General features: G+C 35.4%; 1 protein-coding gene across 1 annotated transcript in view; it reads left to right on the top strand.

Moving 5' to 3' along the window:
- Window positions 1-22,950, top strand: part of CEP128 (centrosomal protein 128) — a 353,412-nt gene that overhangs the window by 18,888 nt on the left and 311,574 nt on the right. Inside the window, exons 4-7 of the mRNA XM_090271263.1 lie at window positions 12,414-12,540; window positions 13,566-13,684; window positions 16,418-16,509; window positions 20,646-20,718. Of these exons, the coding sequence (XP_090127389.1) occupies window positions 12,414-12,540; window positions 13,566-13,684; window positions 16,418-16,509; window positions 20,646-20,718 (411 nt within the window). The remainder of the gene's footprint in view (window positions 1-12,413; window positions 12,541-13,565; window positions 13,685-16,417; window positions 16,510-20,645; window positions 20,719-22,950) is intronic.

The raw sequence follows: 22,950 nt of genomic DNA, 5'->3' as shown, positions 1-22,950 counted from the left end.
AGATAATCATTGTGAACAGCTTAAACCTTTAGACTGCTTCATTGTTTTGTAGTTTCAATTTAGGTTAGCTGATCAGGTGGACTGCCAACCAGCTTATGCTGATTAGATTCCATTGAGTTTGAAAGTGTCAAGTCAGAAGGGAAAGAACTCAAGACATGAATTAAATTGAGACTTACTAAATTTGGTCCATAGATGCCACTCATGAGGAGTTAAGGATTTTAAGGATGGTTTATTTTAAAGTAATACACACTCATTATTTAAATAAATAATAAAACCTCTCTCCTAGCCCTTGTGAGTCCCACTCCAAAGAGGTAACAATTTTGACAGTTTCTTGTATATCTTTCCAAACATTTTCTATGCATGTGTAAGCATACATGTGATTGCTTTAAAACTAGAATCATACATATTACACAGCTTTTCTCATTTAGTCATATATATGTATATTATATTCCATATGACTCCATAGTATAGGTATGTCCGGTTTTTTGTGTTTTGTGTTTTGTTAGTGGTGATGTAAATAATGCAGCAATGACCATTATGGTACCCGTGTTCTTCCGTAATCATGCCGTTTCTGGGAGCAGGGTTGCTGGGGTCAAGGACATGCGCACTTACAATTTGCTGGATGTTTCAGCACTTATTTCACATGGGGGTGTAAAAGGAAACATAGCCAAGAATTCTGGACCAAACAGGATATTTTTTATTAATATTTTGCTAATCCAGTCTCTATTATTTCCCTTTTTTGAAATTTGTTAATTCAACTGCAAACTCTCGGAAGCCCAATTAAATTTATTTCTTCAGGTTTCCAATTATGAGTATACCCTTTAATAAGGAGACTAGTGTTATATTTGTACTATAATTATTGTTTTATATATATCTGTGCTGTATTGAATTGTCACCATAGCTTTCAAGTTATAATTGGTGATTTGTTAGCTTTTTATAAAACAGAAGCATAGTTATTATTTGCTTGTAATTGGAAACTAATTGCTTGTATACAGGGAAACATATCTTCTGTCATAAGGTTTTCTACTACTTTCACTTAGAAAATAAACTTGGGCTTTTTTGCAACCAGCAGGTTTTTATGGTTTATGGTGTATGTGACAGATGGCGCTATAGACTTTGTATATTTGGGTAGCTCATGAAATGCTATAGATTAAACTACCTTATTAATAGTGGGAGTTGTTATTTGCTTTTTAATTTATTTGTGAAAAATGAAAACATTACTAGCAGAGAACAACCCCGCTTTGTCATGTTGAATATTAGATGCTTACTTACGGTAGCAAATTTTCTTTGAATTTGCACTTGGGAAATAAAATTATATATTAGAGAAACGTCTGTAGAGATCAGCATTTAAAACAGAAAATGTGTTCTACTGTGGCAGTAAGCCTTTGGGGGAGGCCTCGAGTTGAATAATACTGAACTCTGGGGGTGTGGTTTTATACATGGAAAGTAAATACATTCAGCAGGTACTTCATTTCCATCTGAGTTGTAAGTACCTAGAATGCAAAGCCCCTTGTATAAAAAATAAGACACCGGAGAGCAAGAGTCTTTCTTCAGACTGTAACTTGGTCTAGTGGAGTCTCCTCCTTAATTTCCCCCGATTTTCATGCTGTTAAAACAGTTTCTTCTCAGTGGTTTTTCCCTGCAGCATGTCACAGGGGTAATGTCACTCATTGCCTTATGTTCTACTCTCTTGACAGAGTAGTGACCTTCGCCCTGTCACCTATAAGTTACCTGGGGAGCACCTCCCGTCATCTGTGGGAAGATGTGCAGCTCAGCAAGGGTGTTTTTCACAAGTGATTCTTACGGGCTCCTCCATGAAAATTGCTTTCTTAGCATTAAACTATTTACTGCTGTGGAATATATTATATCTGAAAAGGAGTATATGTAATGTGCCAAGTACCATGTGATTTATCTGGATCTTTTCTGTTTGTATTCTTCAAGTCCTTTAAGTATATGGTCGTATTAGTCATTTTTTATTTTCTTTTAATCAATGTGTGTGCCATTTAGGAAGGAGTGCTGGAGATTGGTTTATTTTTTATTTTTTATTTTGGACACTGTGCTATAACTCCTACAGGTCCTTTTTGCTGTGAAACCTGCTATATTAAAAAAAATTTGTAACTGCTTAATTCATTTTAACCAGTGTTCAACTGTTAAAAATTTTGTCTGTGCTAAATATCTGTTGCCTTATTGAAATTAGTATTTCTTTTTAAATAGGAGTTTTCCTAGAAATGAGATTAACTGTTTTGCTCTAGAAAAGACAAGAACTTTTATTGTTGACTTGGATTTTATAAATAATCTATTGCTGAACCTCAGGAAAAGGGTGTTATCTATGTGCATTTAAATATTTTATTGGGGTTTAATTTTGTGAACCTAACTTGCCAGTTGGTGAGGGGATAATATAAATAATTGATTGTTTTCCTTCTGAGATGATCTCCCCAAACCAGAGGACTAGGAGAATCATCGCTGTTGGTTTTGTAAGGCCTAAGGGTCAAGAGTCACGTTGGGTCACCTTTTTGGCTATTTTCCTTGAAATATACATAACTTCACTATTGTTCCCTTGAATCTTTATAACCTCCAACCCTAAATTTAATTCTTTGCTTATGAGTGTGAAACCTACTCTATGAGGAGCTGAGCAGTGTGAGAGGATCAGCAATGGGGTCTGTGGTGTTTCAGAGAGAAGCAGCGCGTGCCTTTTCATAGTCTCTCTGGGAATTTCTTCATAAGCTTGGTGTAGCCCATGCAGTTTCTTCTTATGTCAACTCATTTAATTCCCTCAACAGTCCTATTAGGTAGTTACTATTATTATCCTCATTTACAGGTAGAAATACTGGGGCATAGGATGGTTGCTAACTTGCCTATGGTCTCCCAGCTGGGTAGAGCCAAGGACAAGATGTTATCCTAAAACCAAGTGTCAGGATTCAGTTAACCTCATTTACCTCATGGTTGCCCACAATTTTGTGGTGTTGTGAATTTACATTTCTGAAACTTAGGACTTTGCAATTCAGTGTTTGAAGGGTAATATAATTTACATTGATAAACTAGATTTTGGAGATTATCATAACTGATTGAAAAACAGCAGCCCATTGTCACACAAGCCATTAATATTATAGCTGGTATTATGTCAGGAATTAGAGTTCGATGGAACAAATACAGAAACAGAATTGGGAAGAAACCTGGTGCTGAGCTAGGATTGGCATTGATGGGTCATCAAGGTTGGCAGTTTTGGCATCGTGGTGGATTCTGCAGCTAACCGACACCAGCGTCGATTTTCCCCTTCTGTCTGAGTAACAGCTATTGATTTTTCACTGGCCGTTGTGCAGCCTCTCTTGCCGATGAGCCATATTTAGTTGGACAGTAGGGCTGGGGCTTAGGGTCTTTGGTCTCAGTGAACTTCATGACCTTGAGGAATTGTTGTCCAGCATTATTTCCCATATTGTAAATTCCTTGGGAGGTCTGAAATCATTTGGGTCAAAGAGGACCTGTGGGGAATGTTTTATTTGAAAGCTTATTTTGAACATGTAGAACATATTATACTCCAGTGTTAAACAGTGCAATTGATTAGCTTTGTGTTTATAATATTCCTAGAATATTGTGTTCCTATTCATGCGACAACAGCGTCTGTTTTTATGGTAATGCTATAAAAATGGAAAGCCCTCAAGAAAGTTTATTCAACATAAAAAGTTAATACCTTCTGTAGTGGAAATGTGGACTATAGCTAATGAGACTATGGTAATTAATGTTGGGTATAAAATAAAAATATAGTTCCCTTGATTCAAATTAGCTTATTTATTCATTTTCAAGGTAAAAATGTGATAAAATATAGTAATATCAAATTAGACCTTAGAGGCTTGCATAAATAGGTAATTTTTCTTCTAATTAAATGCTCCAATTAAAATTTCCCTTTGGGATTAATAGGGTGTTACCATCTGGCAGGTGAACTTTGGAAGAATTTAAATGTTAAATAATAAAGTCCAGGTTTTTCTTCTATTAAGTGTATTTCAGTTGTCAAATATACTTAGTGACACCCCAGAAGGATAATGTTAGTGATATAGAGGCAGGCACAAGCCACTTGTAATGTTTCAAAGCTGAAGGTATCTGCTCCTTTCTCTCTGGCTGAGTTTACTAATTGTCTTAAGGGAGAGAGCTGTCTCAATTAAATTCTGCTGGTTGCTTCTTTTTGTAAATATATTTCAGATCTTAGGAATTTGAGTCTTAGAGTTTTATGTTTAAAATTTTATTACCAAGTCTCTCATGAAACTTTTGGACAGGAGAATAGTTTTCATAGAATTTTGCTTTCAGTCTAGTGGAAAATTTAGATTTTGGAGTTGGACTTCAAACTGAATGTTGATTTTTTTCAGCTAGAAACCATTTAGTTACTTTGGGCAAGCTACCAAACCTTCTGAACTTGAGTTTCATCATCTTAAAAATCAACATAATCATATAATCCTCATGATAACATTTTTTGAAGTTGTCACACTGTTTTAGGCACTTGTTAAACACTTCTGTTATTGTTATTTTAAAAATCTATCTAATAATTCCTCTACCTTCAATTATTTGCTATGTTAATATAGTACTTGGTATATTATAGTCATTCAGTGCATGTTACTTTCCTTCCTTGAATTCACTGGGCCTAACATCAGTTTCATGAGGGTATCATTGTTACTATAAATAACATAATGTGTTGCGCCATTTAGAGTGATATGTATATCTGATTATTTTGATATTAAAGTATATACTATGTTAGATGGCATACATAATATTGCTTTTTTCTCCTCTATGTTCATGGGTAAATTGTCTGACCTCCAAACATACAATAATGTACTCTTAAGAGTGCCTTCCATTTTCCATGAATGCTCATTTATTGACATTCAAAATATTATGTGGAAATATTTTTAGAATTCTTTTAAAATTGTAGTTAGAATGTGATTTATGCCTCTGAATGTTTGGGTTTTCATTTAAAAATAAAGTAGTGGCATAAATAAAAATGATATCATTTGAAAGGGTTTTTTAAATTTCAGGAATATTATTATGGTCTTATGTTTCCATAAATCAGCATATGGGCAGAGAGGTTAGACGTAGTATCCAGAGTTAATGATTTTTATTTTTGTAAATAACATAGCAGTAAACATTAAAAAAATAATTTTAGGAACAGATGGTGAGACCAGAAAAGTGTAAACCATGGATTTGCACTCCTGTTTAATTATATAAAACTTCTCTCCCCTTCCTCCTCCTCTTTCTCATCTTCCTTTTTGTTTTATAGTAGAAAAAAAGTAGATTGTAAGGAACCCAAGTAGAGCTGATAAATTAACTCTCCAGCCAACCGTGTTGCAGTCTGTGCTAGATTAGCCTTGGCTTCTGTAGAGAAATAGGCAGCGAAGGAAAGCTAAGCATGACGCACTTAACAAGCGAAGTGCCTGCAATGACAGAGTACTGCCCTGGATAAACTTTTTAAAGTGACCTCTTTTCTGCCTCAATTTTTGCTCTGGATTTTGCCAGGCTGACTCCTAACATCTATAAATTGAAGTACTTTGAGTTTTTTGTCAACATTATAGATATATCTAAGCTTACGAAATAAGCTCTTTCCGTAGCCACCAGTATTGTATGTATTGTACATTGTGAATGTTTGCTAAATACTGACGCTTCAGTGTCAGGTGAAAACAAGGCTAAATGACTAGGCAAGATACTGAGATGTTTCCATTTCTGCTCGACTGTGCAGCTAAGTGTAGTTATCTGTACATGTCCAAATTTCCATATGTTTCTGTATAATATATGTTAAGGATTTATTTTCTTAATATGAAAAGAAGGGGCGATTTGGAGCCGGGAAGTATCTGAAGAAACTAAATGTGATCTTTAAATGGTTTCCAAAATTTAAGCCTGTTTTAAATTGTAGCACTTAGAATTTTCCCAACGTTGTTGCTGGCCCTTTTTTTTTTTTTTTTTTTTAAGTTGTGGTTTTCATTTGTGTGGAACTAATTATTTAATGAATATGTGGTAGCTACAATATTTATTACTCATGCATAAATATAGTAGCGACTATTTCTACTTTATTTCTATTATTGTCTCTGTGGGATAATGGTAGATATCTTTTAAGAATTTCCTAGTGAATGTTTTTAGCGTGATTATTTTCTTTTCTCCCTCACAATAAGCTTAGGCAAGGATGGGATTAGTTTTGTTAAGATTGTGAATTTGTGAGATAGGCTGGTAATTAATGAAACAGCTACTGATGTTACATATCAAGGAAGTTTATGCTCGTTTTTTTCCTACCGTTTTCATCTTGTCTTACTGAAACCAAATTTTGTTGAGTGATTTATTTCTTAGGCTTTCCTAATACTCTCTGTATATAGTACCTAGTTTCCGAGCTGTTGACCATTACTTGGAAACTTTACCTTCCTAGAGACTGGTCAAGGAGCTTGTAATTATGAATTTGGGAAGTCAGTAGTTTTTACTTAAACAAACAAACAAACAAGCAAACAAATAAGAAATAGAGTTGCATACTCTTCCACTGACTATGGCTATAAAACCTCTTCTGAATGTATAAGGAGCGGACATTTGAGGACTCTGTGAAGTAAGTGCAGCAGGCCTGTGGCATGGTTCCAGTGTGCATGAAGTTCAGTACCCCTGTTTGGTCAGTTAACACCAGTCCCCAAACACAATACAAATTTCAGTGAACACAGTAGAGTAACTGAGTAACTCTATGAAGTACAAACTTGGCTGCTAGCGCTTCTGTCCACATATTACTCCGTGAATAACAGATCGATCACTGCTTTTGAAGTCTGTTGCTGATTGGTTCCAGGCAGTGAAAATGTATAGTTGTGTTACCTCCTTGTACCAGTGATAATTCTGCATGCTAGCTTACAAAAATAAATAATCAAAGAAAGGAATTGGTCAACAAAGTGGAAGTGCAGCGGAGAAATGAGGAGTGGTAATGCTGGAAGTGAAATTTGCGTCATATTATGGAGGAGTTATGTGTGGGACTTTAGAAGAAATAGCTGATTCCACATTGACACTACTGCCTTTCAAGAGTCTGTATAAGAAGCCGGGGAATTCAGTGAAGTTATTTGTAGGGGATGACAGACTTGTAAAGAGCTTCTCCAGCTTCAGACTTCCCATTTCTTTATTCCATTTATTTTTTTGCTCTTATATCCATTGTCTGTAATTAACATAGTAAAAACTACCATTTTCCTGAGCATTATTAATCTTCAGTAGGCATTGTGCTAATTATTTTACATACATTGTTTTATTTTATCCTCAAAATAAGGTACTTGCAAAAGTTATTGTCTGATTCAGCATGAGAGATGTGGAAAGGGGCAAAAGCAGAAGAGAAAGTAGTACCACTGAGGAGAGCGTTGCCAAGCTTTTCTCTGGTCCTTGCGAATCATATTTTCAACGACCACATCTCTTGTATGACGTGCCTTTGGCTGCCTGGATGATCTCCTTTCATAGATTTGGTTTGCAATGTAGTTTGTCCTTTCGAGTTATAAACTTAAAAAAAAAATTCATTGAACTTGACTTATATTTTGTCTCTAATCAGAGGGCTTTCAGAGTTCTCTATGAGAATTTTAAAATTCGGTATTTTTATTTTAATAGTAATCTAAACACTTATATAGTTTTTAAAAAATTCACTTATTTACTGGTTTCCATAAGTCAAGTTCGTTCTCTAGCATTTTCTACTGGTGACCAATGACTTTTCCTCTTTGAGTATTATTAACTCACAAAGTCATGCATATTTGTAGTATTTTAATCCATTTTAGTTGATATTTTTATTGATGTTCAAATTATTTCATCTCTGGATAGAGGGGGCCCACTCAACCTGACTTCTGAGTTTAAAAGTATGTCTTGGCAATTTGGATAACTACCTTATAAACAGGCATTGCCATTCAGTTTCAGTGCCCAAGTTTTTTCCTATTTGTACTGGTACACAGTAGTAATGCTGGCGTTGTTTTAGCCTAGTAGCAAACGATCAGAGGTAAAAGAATAGACCTAATGTGTAAGTGATGCATTTATATCAAGTTGTGAAAAGACGTCATTGCATGTTCTCTGATGCTGGTTTGATAGCATTTCAGATGTGGGCAAGGGGGGGAAATGGGATCATCACTTGGTATGTGGTGATGTTGAAACGTGAGACTCCTAAGAATCTGTACCTGAAATGGTACCACAGTCTTGTGTGGAGTGTTGATTTAGTTTCAACAAAATAATATACTAAGTTAATGTTAAATTGAGTTTTATTAGTGTTGTTTTGTTCTCATTTACTTTCAAGTTCGGTTTGTTTTTGCATCTAGTTAGAAGCTCTAATCCTAAAATATTTAAAAAAAACTCTTATTATTTTATATATTGTCTCTTTAGTTCTTTGTTTTTATGTTTTAGGAGTGGTCAGATTGGCTTCATACATCATGATCAGATTTTGTGCTGTGTTGTGTTATTGCTACTTTATGTGTAGGTTTTTTAAAAAAAAATTTAAATTTTAAAGAAGATTTTATTTTATTTTTAGAGAGAGGGGAAGGGAGGGAGAAAGGGAGAGATACATAAATGTGTGGTTGTTCTCCCACGCCCCCAGCTGTGGACTCGGCCTGAGACTCAGGCATGTGCCCTGACTGGGAATCGATCTAGCGACCCTTTGGTTTGCAGGCTGGTACTCAATTTACTGAGCCACCCCAGCCAGGGCATGTGTAGGTTTTAACTGTTTTTAGTTTAACATTTTTAGTTTTGTATTTGAAGTGGAGGACATGTTTTTGCTGTGATATTTGTAAAAAAAAAAACAACAAAAACAAAAACTTTACTGTGGTACATTTACACAATGGACTACTCCGCTATAAAAAAGAAGGAAATCTTATTCTTGTGACAGCACATGGATGGACCTAGAGAGCATTATGCTAATGAAATAAGCCAGTCAGAGAAGGACAAATACCATGTGATTTTACTTATATGTGAAATCTAATGAACAAACTGAACTAGCAAATAGAAACAGATTCACAGAGAACAGACTGACAGCTGTCGGAGGGGAGGGGTCGTGGGGCAGGGTAAAAAGGTGATGCGATTCAGCAAAAAACAAAAAAAAACAAAAAAAAACCCAACCAAACAAAAAACCCTCACAAGTATGGTGATTGCCAGAGTGAAAAGGGGGTAAGGGGTGGTAGAAGAGAGTGGGAGGGGATAAATAGTGATAGAAAGGGAGAAAAAAAATAGGAAAAAAAATTATCTCACTTGTTTACTTTTTACATGTTATTTTGGGGTTTTTATCAGACTGTTCCTCTGCTCGGTGGCTTATGATATACTTGTATATTTTTAAAGTTTTAAAATGAAGTTGCCAAATAGTTTGTCTAATTCTTTATCTTCTTTCTGAAATGATTAATTTCCAGCATCTGTTATTTCTATTATATTTTGGGGTAATATATCATTTCTCTTGTTCTGCAGTATTTTTCCATATGTTCATTGGTGGCTTTTTTTTTTTTTTTTCTTTTTGTTAGCAGAGATTGTGTGAGTGTATGTCTGTGTGTGTAAGTTTATTTTATTCATCAGCTGTTAGTTACAGCTCAGGATTTGTTAGCAAATAAGCCTACATAAAAAGGATGCTGGCATGCTCTACTTCTGGCATTGGTAGATAAGATTATTGTGGATCAGCTCTCTTACTAAGATCAACTAGAAATGCAAAAAAAGAAGTAAAATATAGTATTATGAACCCATCAGAGACCAAAACAGTGAGGAATTTTGTAGTAAAAGTCTGGCATAAATGGAAGTTCAGAAGAACAAAGTCCTGCATTTGGAACTCCTTTCTTCCCTCTAGGCAGTAGCTGATTTCAGAAGAGGCTCGAAGCAGAGAGGCTAAGTTCAGAGCTATCAATAGACTCAAAAGTCTAGGTAGATCAAAACTGGGGTTCAGCAACCCTCCGGCTTTCAGTAGAGATTCAGGTGGTGACTGACTAGGAGAAATGATAAACTGAAAATAAGGGAAGTGATAAACTGAAAATAGACTGGTCCCCATAGGGACAGAAGCCCAGCTTTGAATATCTTAATCCCTAATTGGAAAAGGTGATTTGGGATTCTTAGTGACCCCATCCTGACTTTCTGCTTGTAGCAAAACCGGATCTTTCCTGAAGGAAGATGTCATCATCCAGAGCTTTAAATGACCTTGACAATTTTTCATGTACTATGTCTATGACCCGGTAAAAAAATACCCAACCATAAGAAATTAATAAGAGGTGACTGAAAAGCAAGGGAAACAACAGACAATAGAAAGACACATGGGACTATAAAATAACTATGATCTGCTCAAGAAATTAAAATACAGATTGAGAATTTTGACAAGGAATTGGAAACTATAAAAAAGAACCAAAAGAAAATTTCAGAAGGATTAAACATCATTTTGTATACAGTTAAAGAATTTGAATTGAAAGGTTGGCTAACATGTGTTATCCAAAAAGAATGGAAGAATGAAAAGATGAACAATATAGAAGCACATAGGAAACATATGGTAAAAAGCTATAATTTAAATGCATCTGGATTATTAGAAGGAGAGGAGAGAAAGACTAGGGGCTTCAACAATGTTTGAAAACATAATGGCTGAGAATGTCCAACACACAGAAGATATCAACCTATAGATTCAAGGATCTCTGAGTCAAAAATAGGATAACTACAAATAAAACTGTACATAGTCATAGCATAGTAAAACCATTGACAATCAAAGCCAAAGAGGAAAATCTTAAAAATAGCCAGAGATTAAAAAGCTAGATTGCTTTCAAAAGCAGTGATGAGAACTGACAGCTGACTTTGCTTCCAAACCGAGAGTGACATCAGGCTTCGCTTGAAATACGTATGTGAATAATAACGATAAACACAGGAAAAGTTAATAGAACTAATTCTGGCATTAACTGGTGTGATCTAAAATCATTTTCCATTTCTAGTCCTTTTCGCATTTACAGATGAAAGTTTTTTTGTTTTTTTAAAAAATTTTAACATTGTTTACTTTTATCCTGAGCCTTTGTCATAGATCACTGCTGTACTGTTTTGTGTTCATTGTGTAAGACCTCTGGTCTATGTAATATGTTAGATGTAGTTCTGTTTTACTTACATATAAATCTCAAGAAAGATGTTGCTTCTCCCAGGCCTCATCCGTATGTTTCCCTGGATGATAGGGTGGGTCCTATAGTTTGTAAACAAACAGGTTGATAAGCACATATTTGAACTTTAGGAAGCAGAGGGGCAGAGGATGTAGACCTACTAGCCTTTAGCCTTTTTTTTTTTTTTTAAGAAATGAGCGTGACAATTAAGGTAGATTCCAGAAATTCTAACTGTTTCTTTTAATCCAGACTGTTTTAGCCTTCATTCTTTAGAAAAGTTAAATCCAGACAACCAAGATGAAAAAGGATTTGCTCGCTTGCAGTTCATATTGTTCCAGCTGAGGCTATTTCTTTCTGCACAGTTCCCCAAGGAATCGACTTGTTCTCTCCATGGTGATGTTCTGCCCTTCAATTCTGTCTACATTTAGGGAACCCTGACTGTTCAATCATTTGTTTTGTTTTGACATTCTGTCTAACCAGTTATAGATGACTGGTTCTCCATAGAATTATTTTTATTAACATTATTTTTTATTCACCCTGGGATAAGGTATCTAGACCTGAAGTTTCTCAGCAATTCAGCATGTGTGGGTTTTCCTCAGCTTTACTCTTATTCCCTTGGGTTTTAGTTTAATCTTCTTTTCAAATAAATAACTATGTACAAGTCTGGACATCATTTTAGTATTTAGCGTGTTTTTATTTAATGTAGCTCTTTACATCTAAAAAGATATCTTCTTATATCCCCTTCTGGCTGACTCCCTAATAATCTGAAGAGAGCATTTGGGCAACTGTAATCTCTAGTATGTACTAACAATCTGATATCAGACCATACAGTTTCCTGGGATTTACAATCTTTGAATGAGTGAAAGGTGCTGTGGTATAGAGTTGGGCAGTTCGCGTTGTTTCAATAGCAGCAGTCATTGTGACAGCTGTTCAGTTTCCTGTTTGTTACAGATCTGGGGTTTCTGAGGGAATATTTAGTAGGGAGGAAGGCTTTCTCTCTCTTCAGGTGTGTTGATCTTGTTACGTTTCTAAGCATGGGTGGCACATCAATTAGACATTCTAGTCTGGTTTTGTAAGCCCCTTAGGTAGTAGACATCTCTTTTACATTCTGGTAATAAAAAGATGGAATAGTCAGTGGCAGATGCTGTTTATAACCAGATGTTAGAATTGGTTCTTAAAACATTTATGTTTACTATTTTAATATTCCCTAACATAAATTAGTTCAAAATTTTTTCTGATATAAATTCTCTTTGGGAACCCAAATATTTTTCAAAAATAGCTTAAAAGATGTCTAGTTTATTTGTATTTGGAAGTTGTTCAAAGAGAATAAATCTCCCGTTATTATATTCTTTAATTTAGTTAAAAGAAAGCTTGGAACAATCTATAGGCCAACTGCGAAGTCAACGTTTATTGAGAAACTCAGGAGGGAGAAGTATTTCTGTTACAAGTCTGAGTGCAAGTGACCTTGATGGTGGCACTGTGACAGGTAAACTATGCAGATGTTCTGTAAACCTTTTTCTTTTTTTTTTTTTATGTTCCTAAAGTACATAGTGAATATATTTACTCTTTGGATAGGTGTAATCCACACATAAAATCATACAAATAAGGGTTAAAAGGTCCAGTTAAGCATTTTATAGTGAATATTTAAAAATGTTTAAAAGTACTCTGTTATTATGAGTCTATTACTTTTGTTGTTCAGACTGTAGACCATGTAGAGCTTTACCTGACAAAACTTGGATTTGACCATCTGCCATTGATCAAAACAAAGACAAAAGTGGGAGTTACTATGGGGGTTCTTTCTAGATTAGAAGTCCTAGATTTTATAGTTTTGCCATTATCTAATTATGAAATATTCTTCGAAACTTGTTAAGAACAGATGAACTTGATCCTTGGTGTGCAGCTAGAATTCAATGGCTAGATTGAAGGTGAAAACACTTAGTTTGCCTATAATTAACCTTACTTTTACTTATCTACAGCACAGAGGTTTATGTTTGAATAGAAAAGAATAAAAAAGTCTGCAGTGAAGAGAGGTGATTTAGATAGAGTGAACCTTAGTAGCTCGCATTGTTAATATTGCTAATTGATCATGATGATAAGGATTACAAATTGGACACAATCAGCTATTCTTCTGTATGTAGGTAGTTTTTATTGATTTTTAAATGTAACTTTTATTTTAGATTAATTTATTTGAAAAATTCTGTTATATTATTTTAGGAACTCATGAAAGTTATTTTTATATAAGAGAAAATATCTTGCTTCTTTGAAAAGTATAGCAAATTATAACTTTTGACATGATCTGTTTCCAGCTTATTTCTGTTCATTTTATCAGCTTTAAGATCAAGATTAGTGCCAATTTTGTGGTTTTATGGCCACAGTAACACCCCTGGGGAATAGTCTGGTGTAAGGGCACACGTGTATTTTCATGTCTGCTATGTACTTACTGAGTAAAGTTTTAGATTGCTTCCTCTCACGTGGTATTTTTATCCTCTTCCTTTTCCTTCATTTCTTAAGAAAGCCACCGTTTTCCACCTACCTCACCTCTCAAGGACTATGGGGATCAGCAGGGTAGTAAGCAAGTTAGATCCAGAACTGGTGTACGATTTGTTCGCGAGACTGATGACGTGGGCCAGGTACTTTGTACCATTCTGTAATCTGTATTCCTTACGTTTCTATATAAATGACTGACACTTGAATTTTAACCCAGAGTTTCATCGTCAGTAACTTTGTACTGATATTTTTTAAAACCAAGTAAACTTTTATTTTCAATGTACTTATCTTAATCATATGTTTATTTTGAATTTTGTTATGGAGGATTATATTTTGTAGAACAATTTAAAAGTGAGTTTATTTGCACATGTTTTGTTTCCTTGTTCAGGTGGTTTACTCTTCTGTGAGCCTTGCTAAGTCAGCTACTTTCCATTTTGCTGAGTTTGGGTTAGTATGAACTAGTTAGTCCTGTGTGGTTAACCTATTGATTTTTCTATTAGTGTTTTTCTGGTTGTTGAATCATCACTGGAGCCAGTTCCTATTAAGCGAGAAATTTTATCTTTTTTTTTTTTTTTTTTAATGTATTCACTAAAGATTTCAGAAGTATTAGTTCTATGGACATTTTCCTTTTTCTGCTTCTTTAAATTTCTCGGCAAGAGCTGAAACAGACATTTTTGTTGTTGTTGCCCTGGGTAGCTAAATTACTTAGGTAAGGGCTAGGGGATATTGCTAATTTAGACACCTTTGTTTTGGTAATTTTAGGATTGAGGGTTCAAAGTTTGTTAGGATACTCATCTGTAGCTTTTACTTTTACAGCATAAGATAAAGAGATAACAGAACCAAGTGCATTAGAAGGCACCTTGTAGAAACGTTTCCTTAACTATGTTATTTCTTTTTTTGGCTGTCGTAACTTGCTAGCATGAATGATATGATAAAACCTAGAGCAGAGAACAGTATCCTACTCACTGCCTCATTGTATTAATTTAGTTCTTCTCTCCTGGGAAAGTGCTTGGAAACAGTGATGGGCAAAAACCTTGCCTTTTCTTGGAACTTATGATCTAGAGTGGAAGCTAGATATTAATCAGATAAATGCATAAACACATCTATAATTATGTGCAGAGATGCATGCTCTAATAGAAAGAAGCATAAGGCAACAAGAATATATAGCAGAGGGGCCTGCTCCAGTGAGGGAAGGCTTCTTGAAGAACGAACGGCTGATGAACCAAGATCCAAAGGTTGAGTAAGAGTCATTCAGGGTAGAACAAACACCTTGGCAGGAAGGAGACTAGCCCTTATGAGTAAATTAAGGAAGGCTATGTGGCTAAAGAACTTGTAAGGCAGTGACCCCTATTTTGAAAAAATCACTCTGGCTCCTGTGTAGAAAATGCAGAGTCAGTGTGGCCAACTGATTGGGAAGATATTGCTGTGTTCTGGGAGTGAGATCATTGTCGCTTGGATTAGAGAAATGGAGTTGGAAGAAGGGGGGTGGATTTAAAAGCTATTTCATGGAAGAAATGAAAGGTCTTGAAGATCAGATGATTGTTGGGGGAGCTTGGAATGAGTGAAATGGAGGTGTCAAAGATGAGTCCTAGCATTTGGGTTTGCAAAATGGGAAAATCATGATGGGAAAACCTAAGTGAGTGGTCTGTTCATCCACTGTATTACCTCCACTCCTTTCTCTTTAATCATCCTTCTTTACTTTAAGTCTGTTTTCTGAAGATAACATTAACTTCACAGGACTGTGTACTTCTTAATGCCCTGAGCAACATTTGTGATTTTGTTTAGAACTTGTCTCCCAGCACTGTTGTCAGCACCGATTGCTCAACGCGCATTTGTTGAAACAAGTCAATTTGTTTTTTCTGAAAGTCTGTATAACTTAATATCCTTTATTGTATATTGTAGCATACAAATACATATATAGATAAACGTTTACAATTAAAAATATAATAATATGAATGAAAACCCATGTAACCACCACCCAGGCCAAGAAATAGACCATTATTATACACCCAAAGCCTCTTTATATTCCTTCTTTCTCCAAGTGCTATCAACTATCTTGATGTTTATGTTAATTACTATCTTGTTTTAAAAGAACAAACAAACATTTTTACTGAATACGTCATGTTTAGTATTACCTGATTTTAAACTTTATATAATTGGAATAATACTGTAGACCTTCTTTTGTAATGTACTTTTTCCTTCTGATGTTATGCTCTTGACATTCAGCCTTACTAATGTGTAGGTGGGTTGGATCATTTCATTTTCACTGCTGTGTGAAGTGTGACTGAAGGAATATACCGCACTTTATTTATTTCCATTCTATTTTTGATGGATTTTTGTTTTTCAGTGTTCTCATTATGAACAACACTGCCCCAAACATTCTTTCTCATGGTTCTTGGTGCAGGTGGGCAAGAGTTTCTCTGTAGCATGGGTCGGCACACTGCAGCGTGCAGTCTGCTTGAATAAAGTTCTGTTGTAACACAGTCATGTTCATTTGCTTATGGTTACTTTCGTTCTATAATAGAAGAGTTGAATAATTGTGGCAGAGACCATAGAGCTTGAAAACCTGAAATGTTTGCTAACGTACCCTTTACAGAAAAAGCGTACTGACCCCTTTTCTAGGGCGTACCTCTAAGGAGTAGAATTATTGTACTATAGAGATGTGATGGTTAATGTTATATGTTGCTTTTTAACACTTGTTTTTCTTTGGAAAAACATTTTATTCCATTCAGAGTAGACATTAATTTTAATCTGTATTAATGTTTTGAAATTTGGGCATTATTGCAAAGAACAAGTTCTTATTCTTACCCTCAATGAATCTTCATGGAAGAATTCCACAGAACCCTAAAAAGATAACTGTGTTTTGCATTTTCCAGCTTCATGCTTTTCATCAGTCCCTTCGAGACCTCAGCAGTGAACAAGTTCGCCTTGGAGACGATTTCAACCGGGAAATTGCCAGAAGAAGCAGGTGAAAGTGAAATAGGGATTTCATTGGAGGCATGAATTGTTAGAAAAATAAAATAGGTTCTATAATTGACATGCTTACATGACTTAAAAAAAATCCTGTACTGTGTTTTTATACCAGTATTTTAAAATTTATTAATAGAATAGCTCAAGACCCTTTGAATTTAGAATGTATTATGACTTGATGTGAAGAAAAATTAATTTGATGTTTTTAAAAACATTTTAACTTATTACAGTGGAATGCTGACACTGCAGAGGTACATGCTTATGATATTAGCAAAGGGGTAGATTTACAGATACATTGGGGAGGGACGAACACAGAGACCAACTGACTGACTATGGAGCTTTAAAATAAAAAGCGTAATGTGGAGTTTGTTGATTGATGGACATAGCCCATTGTAGAATTTGATATTTTAGCTTTCAGTTGAAATCTTCAAAAGCCAGTGGTTTATATCTGCTCAGCCTTTGTAGTATTTTTTCAATTCTGGGTAGTCCCCAGGAAGTATCACTTTATATAAAATTTCTTCACTGTCTTTTTATTTTCATCATGAGCCACGACAGCTGGCTTTCATTTGGAGGCCATCTTTTTATAGAAAGCAAAGATTTTGTATCCCTTCTCAAGAGTCACAGTCTATGTGCACCACTGATTAGGGAACAGTAAAGCTGAATTGCCATTTGTTTACCAACTTGACTTTTGCTAACTCCCACTCCAGCTAGTGAAATCATAACACACAACTTTTTGGTGTTGCTATAGCAAAAAGAGTTAAAACTATAGCTGTTAAATCTATGACAATCAACTGTAGTCTATATAACTTACCTGCTTTTATATGAAGAAGGCAGGAAATTTAGTAATAAAAATTAGAGACCTTACTAATGCTATTATTACTGCTACTACTAGTTAATACTATTGAACACCTATTTTATGCCAGATAACTTTAGGCTTAATTCTAGTAAAAACCCTAACGAGGTAGTTATTATTATTTTCTCCACTTTTTGGGTGTGGAAATGGGCACAGCGAGATGGAATAACTCAGTTTCCTGGAGATGAAACAGATGTGAAGGAGTCAGAATTCAAATGTAGGCAGTAAGGCCTCAGTGTGCTCTTTACCACTGGGATACAATATCATACTCATATATACCTGATATGAATAAGGCATTTCAGTCCCTGCATTTTTAGCTATATTATTGAGCTATATTATATATTTTTTTAAACCAATGAAGGTTAGTTAATTTAATAGTTACATATTTCTTTTTGACAAGTTGATAAAGTCAACAGAATGGCATCAACATTCTAATATAATGTGTTCCTGGACTGGCTTTATTACATAGCTTTTACACACATTTGAAAGAAGCATATAAATTAAGCACTAGGAACATGAGTTTAGGAAATAGTTGTCCTATAAGAAGACACAGGGGAAGTTGGAGGGATAATTTAGTTGATTAGTTTACATGGACATTTGGATGTGCAATGGTGGACTGGAAATCTTCTGATCCATGGGCTGGTACCACTTAGTAATAGTTTGTGTGACCTGGAGGTATGTGTGAGGAACAGAAACATTATTTAACCCAAAATAGGAGTCAAGCTTGGTGGTTTAACTTTGTGGATGAGGAAGATTCAGGATCCAAATCTGCTTACTTGTAAAATTTTTTACAAGTTTTAAATTCATGTTTATAAGAATATCCTGGAGGAAAGTTGCTAGGTATAATTTTCTGTGTGAGTCAGAAAGGTTGGTATCCTCATTTAATTATTAGTTTTTTAATTTTTCTTGACACCCATTGTAAAAAGAACATTGGCAAGCAAGTTTTTAGAAAGGAGTAAATAAAGTTTCAGTCAGAATTCATCTACTTTGGATCCCATATGGAGAACTGATTTGAGGAGGGCAAGTTAGAAGACTTTTGCGTTAACATATGAGAGGTGATGATGGCTTGACCAGGGCTATGGCAAGGGGCAGTTGGACAGGGCTGTGTGTTAAGGTGTTTTGCCCATAGAAGAGGCAAGATTTAGCAATGGATTGGGTGTAGAAGGGATAAGGGAGAATAAATCCAAGATGGCTCCCAGATTTCGGACTTGAGTAATGGGGTAGGTGGTAATTCCACTTGAAACGTGGAAGACCAGCAGAAGTAGGTGAGGTGTAGAAATTAACGGTTTAACCTTGGATGTGTTAGGTGTAAGATGCCTGTGAGTCATACAAATCGAAATGTAAAATACCAGCTACGTATTTACTTTGGAGCTTGAAGGAGAAGTCTAGAGATTTTTAGAAAGGTCAGCATACAGAAGTGGTATTTGGAACCGTGGAAACGGAGGATAGTTAGAAACTAGCGAGAGCATCAAGGACAAAGCTGACAGCTACGGCGCTGTGCTACTCGGAAGTCGTATACAAAGAGGAACTGCACTGAGAAGGAACAGCTAGTAAGAAGTGGGAAATCCACGAGCACATGGAACCATAACAGCTAAGAAATAGGTTCAAGTAAAGACATTTTCAGAGATATAAAGACTTAGAGAATTTTCCTATTAAGGTGTTGGGGAATGCCCCGAAAGTCTAAATTCAGGATCGGTTCCAAAGAACTGACACATAGCCTTATTCAAAGTCATAAGAGCTTTAATAGGAGAAATTTACATACATGGGCAAGACAGCTGCCTCCAGTGGTGGCCTGCTGGGAAAAAGCCTCACCCCTCCCAGGACAGGATCCCTTTTTATAGGGGTTAGTAGTAAAATCATATGGTGGGTAGTCATGTAGACCACCAGAAAGATCAATGAATTCCTAAGTTAACCGATAACATCAAGCAGTTATACTTTGTACATTCATTCTGGCATTCTGGTTTTCTGGATAGTCAGCCAAGCCCGAGGCTACCGGGAGTTAAGAGTCCAACATTTCCCAGACGCCTTTTCTGATGTAGCCATATTGCGTCTCTGTGAGTTCCCCTATATAAGGTAACTTCTTTCTGAGGAAATTATCCAAGGACATATAAGTCAAATAGGTGGTAACCAAGAAAGAGGAAGATATAAGTTATAAAAACTAGTAAAACTAACCCAGAAATTCAGTGAAAATGATCCCCAGAATGATAACCACATAGCATACTCAGGAACTATTCACTCTGAATTAGACCAGGAAGTAGATGTCCTTGAGAGTAATGTAGTCGGATGGAGTTGATTCTTAATAAATGATTCAGTAACAAATGGGAGAAAAATATCAATGATGTGATAAATAAGGCCCATATAAGGCCAGAAGATGAGAAACTTTAGGGAAAACTAAAGCATGAGAAAATTAATGATCCAAGGAAGAAGCTGACTAAAATGTGAGCATGACAAAATATGAGCAAAAAGCATCAGTTCTCTATGATGGAATAATTTATAAGAGGTATAATAAGTATATTATGCAAGTCACACAGATAACCAATAGAAAAACTAAAATGAGCAATACAGTCATCCAAAATTAGAGAAGAGTGTGCTAAATATTTCAAAACAGGGAGCCAATCGAAAATGTCTAGAATTGAATATGATGGAAATAATCAACGAAAGAATTAAGAATGAAAATGGTTGGGTGTGGTTGCCAGTGGGGTGTGAGAGAGGAAGGCCTTTGCTTTTCTTTGTAAGCCTTTCTGTACTGCTTTATAGTTGATCCTGTCCATTATTAGTTTGGTGGGAAAAAGGCAGTGGGAGATAAGTGAGTGACGGCCGAGTTTTGTAACAGCATACTCTGATGTCACTTACTGAGAATTGCTGGGGAGGATGTGAGGGTAAGAGTTTTGTTTTCCCTCCCTCCCTCCCTCCCTCCCTCCCTTTCTTTCTTCTTAATTTAAAACGGGAGCTACTGCAGCACATTTGTCTATTGAAGGTGATGTTCCAGTAGAGCAGTGGTTCTCAAAGTGTGATCTCCTGACCAGCAGCATTAGTATCACGTAGGGAGTTTTAGGAAGGCACATTCTTGGGCTCAATCGCAGAAATCCTGATTCTGAAATTTGGGGGGTTGGGGTCCTCACTGTGTTTTTCACAAGCTCCCCAGGTATTTCACATGTTTGCTAATATTTGAGAACCTCTATATTAGAATATTGTATAATAACATTATTATGTTGTAAATTTTATTAATTGCGTATACTTTCTCAAATAGCCAACTTAAAATATTTCTGTTTGTTGCCTAGGTCGGATGCGGAAACAAAAAGGGTTTTGGAGAGATTGACTGAGAAACTTAGTGAAACTCAAAAGCAAGAAATGGTGAGAGTTCTGTGTTTATAAAAAGATTTATTTTGTATGTCGATGGTAGAAAGGGTGGCTGGGCTCATTGTACTCACAGTGAAGTTTAGTAAATTTTAACGTCATGGGTGGTACATGTCATGTTTTCTAAAAATATATTTTACAGCTTCTAGAAAGTGTTCATTAACTAAGTATTTAAGTTTTAAATATTTACAGTGGTAGCATATTAGAGATAGAATTATCATTTGTTTTAGTTTTTAGAGTTTTATTATGAATATTTTAATTTTATTGAGTGATTCTTTTATAGCATTTGTTAAATGATTTTTGAGAAATACGTGATTTTTTGATAATGCCTCTCTGGCACTCCCATTATGCATTTCAGGTCATCTTACATAATTGTGCACAGAATTGCTACAAAGACCTCCTTGCTGTCTGTTTTGTTTTAGATAATACTGTTTGAAAGTACTTCTAATTTCTTGAGTTTTATTATTTCAAGCTCAGATTGTTCATACTCATTATGCAGTGATTTCTTTTTATCAAATCACTATTCTTGGTGGAATGAAGGTTAAAAAATAAAGAATATACAGTGTCCATTTCTTTGCAACATCTGTTTTGTTTTTTTTTTTAAGCAGAAAAATAATAGAAATTGTCACTGAACTGTTGCAAATTTGTCAAGTTCGGGAACAACGTATTTTCATTCATTTCCCACAATACCTTTTGTTTTTTTCATGATGAGAAAAGTTAGCAGAATTTTTTTCTTACATTTTATTCAAACTGGAAGTTTCCCAGTATAAAGCAGATAATTTTTCTCCAGTTGTTAATTGTGTTTATAGTTCTTCACATAGACATGTTAGGTTATTTTTTTTTTTTTTTTTGAGTTTGAATTTGTTGGCTGCATCTGCCAAGAGATGGATATGCTGTATTTTCTGAGATCACCTCAGTTACTGCCAATTTCAAAAGTAAGGATGAGCATCTGGCCACATAAAAGCACCTTCCTCTTGAGTTTTTAGTGTTGATTTTGTTGTGAAGTGCCCCCGAGAGGTGAAGATATAATGCCTGTCTCCTGTCGAAGCAGACAAATCTTTTTAGTTAGTGCATGATGGTGTGGCATCTAATGTGTGATCCGTACATGGGATACTTATTATTCTTTTTCATAAAGTCCTAGATTTTCCCAGGCACCCTAAGGGCACCTTTAATTTGCAATGTACCTGTCTAAAAGATCTAAATTATGTACTTCAAGTGGAGGTCTTTTTTTGAGTTTAATAGATTGGTGCCTTTCTTAATTGCAGTGGTTCACACAGAAAGAAATTTATTCCACTCTCTGTCTTACATACTATCTCAACAGCAGCTGAATGCACACTTTTAAGAATATATCTCTAACGTCCTCTGTACCTTAATAAGTGATTTTATGACTTTTCTCGTAAACTCTAGAGTGGAATCTGTTTCTTGACGGTGGAAACTGCTGAACCTTTTTCTTTGCCTTTTTTCAGTTTTTAAAACTTGGAGGTATAATGCACATGCATAAAAGCACGCATATCAGTGTATAGCTTGATTGATTATTGCAAGGCGAACACGCCCATGTAACCGCCACTCATATCTAGAACTAGAACATGACCAGCACACAAGAAGCTTCCTTATTTTTCCTCCCCATTGGTAACTCCTTCCTTTTTAAAAATGACTATTATTTTGACTTGTAACACTTTAGATTAATTTTGCCCGTTTTAGACTTTATATAAATGCATTATTCAGGACATGGGCCTGTGTGTGTGTGTGTGTCTGACTTCTTTTGCTAAACATGACTGTGGTATTTCTGGGTGTTGTGTCGTGTACTTGCAGTTAGTTCATTGTTAATGCTCTTTAGTATTCCATTGCATAAATATACTGTAATATATATAAAATTTTACAATGACTATTGGAATTATTTCAAATCTGGGGCTGTTATGAATAACACTGTGGTGACTGATCTGATTATTTTAGTGCATCTGCGTGTGCATCTCTGTTGTTACATAATGAGGAGTGCCATAGCTAGGTGCCTTCCAAATTAGTAGGTCCTGCTAAACAGGGTTTCAAAGTGGCTGCACTAATTTACACTCTATCAGTGGATGAGAATTCGTGTCACTCTTCGTCCTTTCCAGCACTGATACTGTTTAGTCTTTCGGTAATAGTCATCATGTTGGCTGTTTGTGGTGTCTCATCATGGTGTTAATTTGCATTTTCATGATTCCTAATGATAATGAGCATCTTTTAAAAAAT

This window comes from Furipterus horrens, unplaced genomic scaffold (genome assembly GCF_987537825.1).
Source record: "Furipterus horrens unplaced genomic scaffold, mFurHor1.1.pri manual_scaffold_3, whole genome shotgun sequence".
NCBI lineage: Eukaryota > Metazoa > Chordata > Mammalia > Chiroptera > Furipteridae > Furipterus > Furipterus horrens.
The sequence above is the reverse complement of the archived record's forward strand: the minus strand, read 5'-3'. Positions and strand labels throughout refer to the sequence as shown.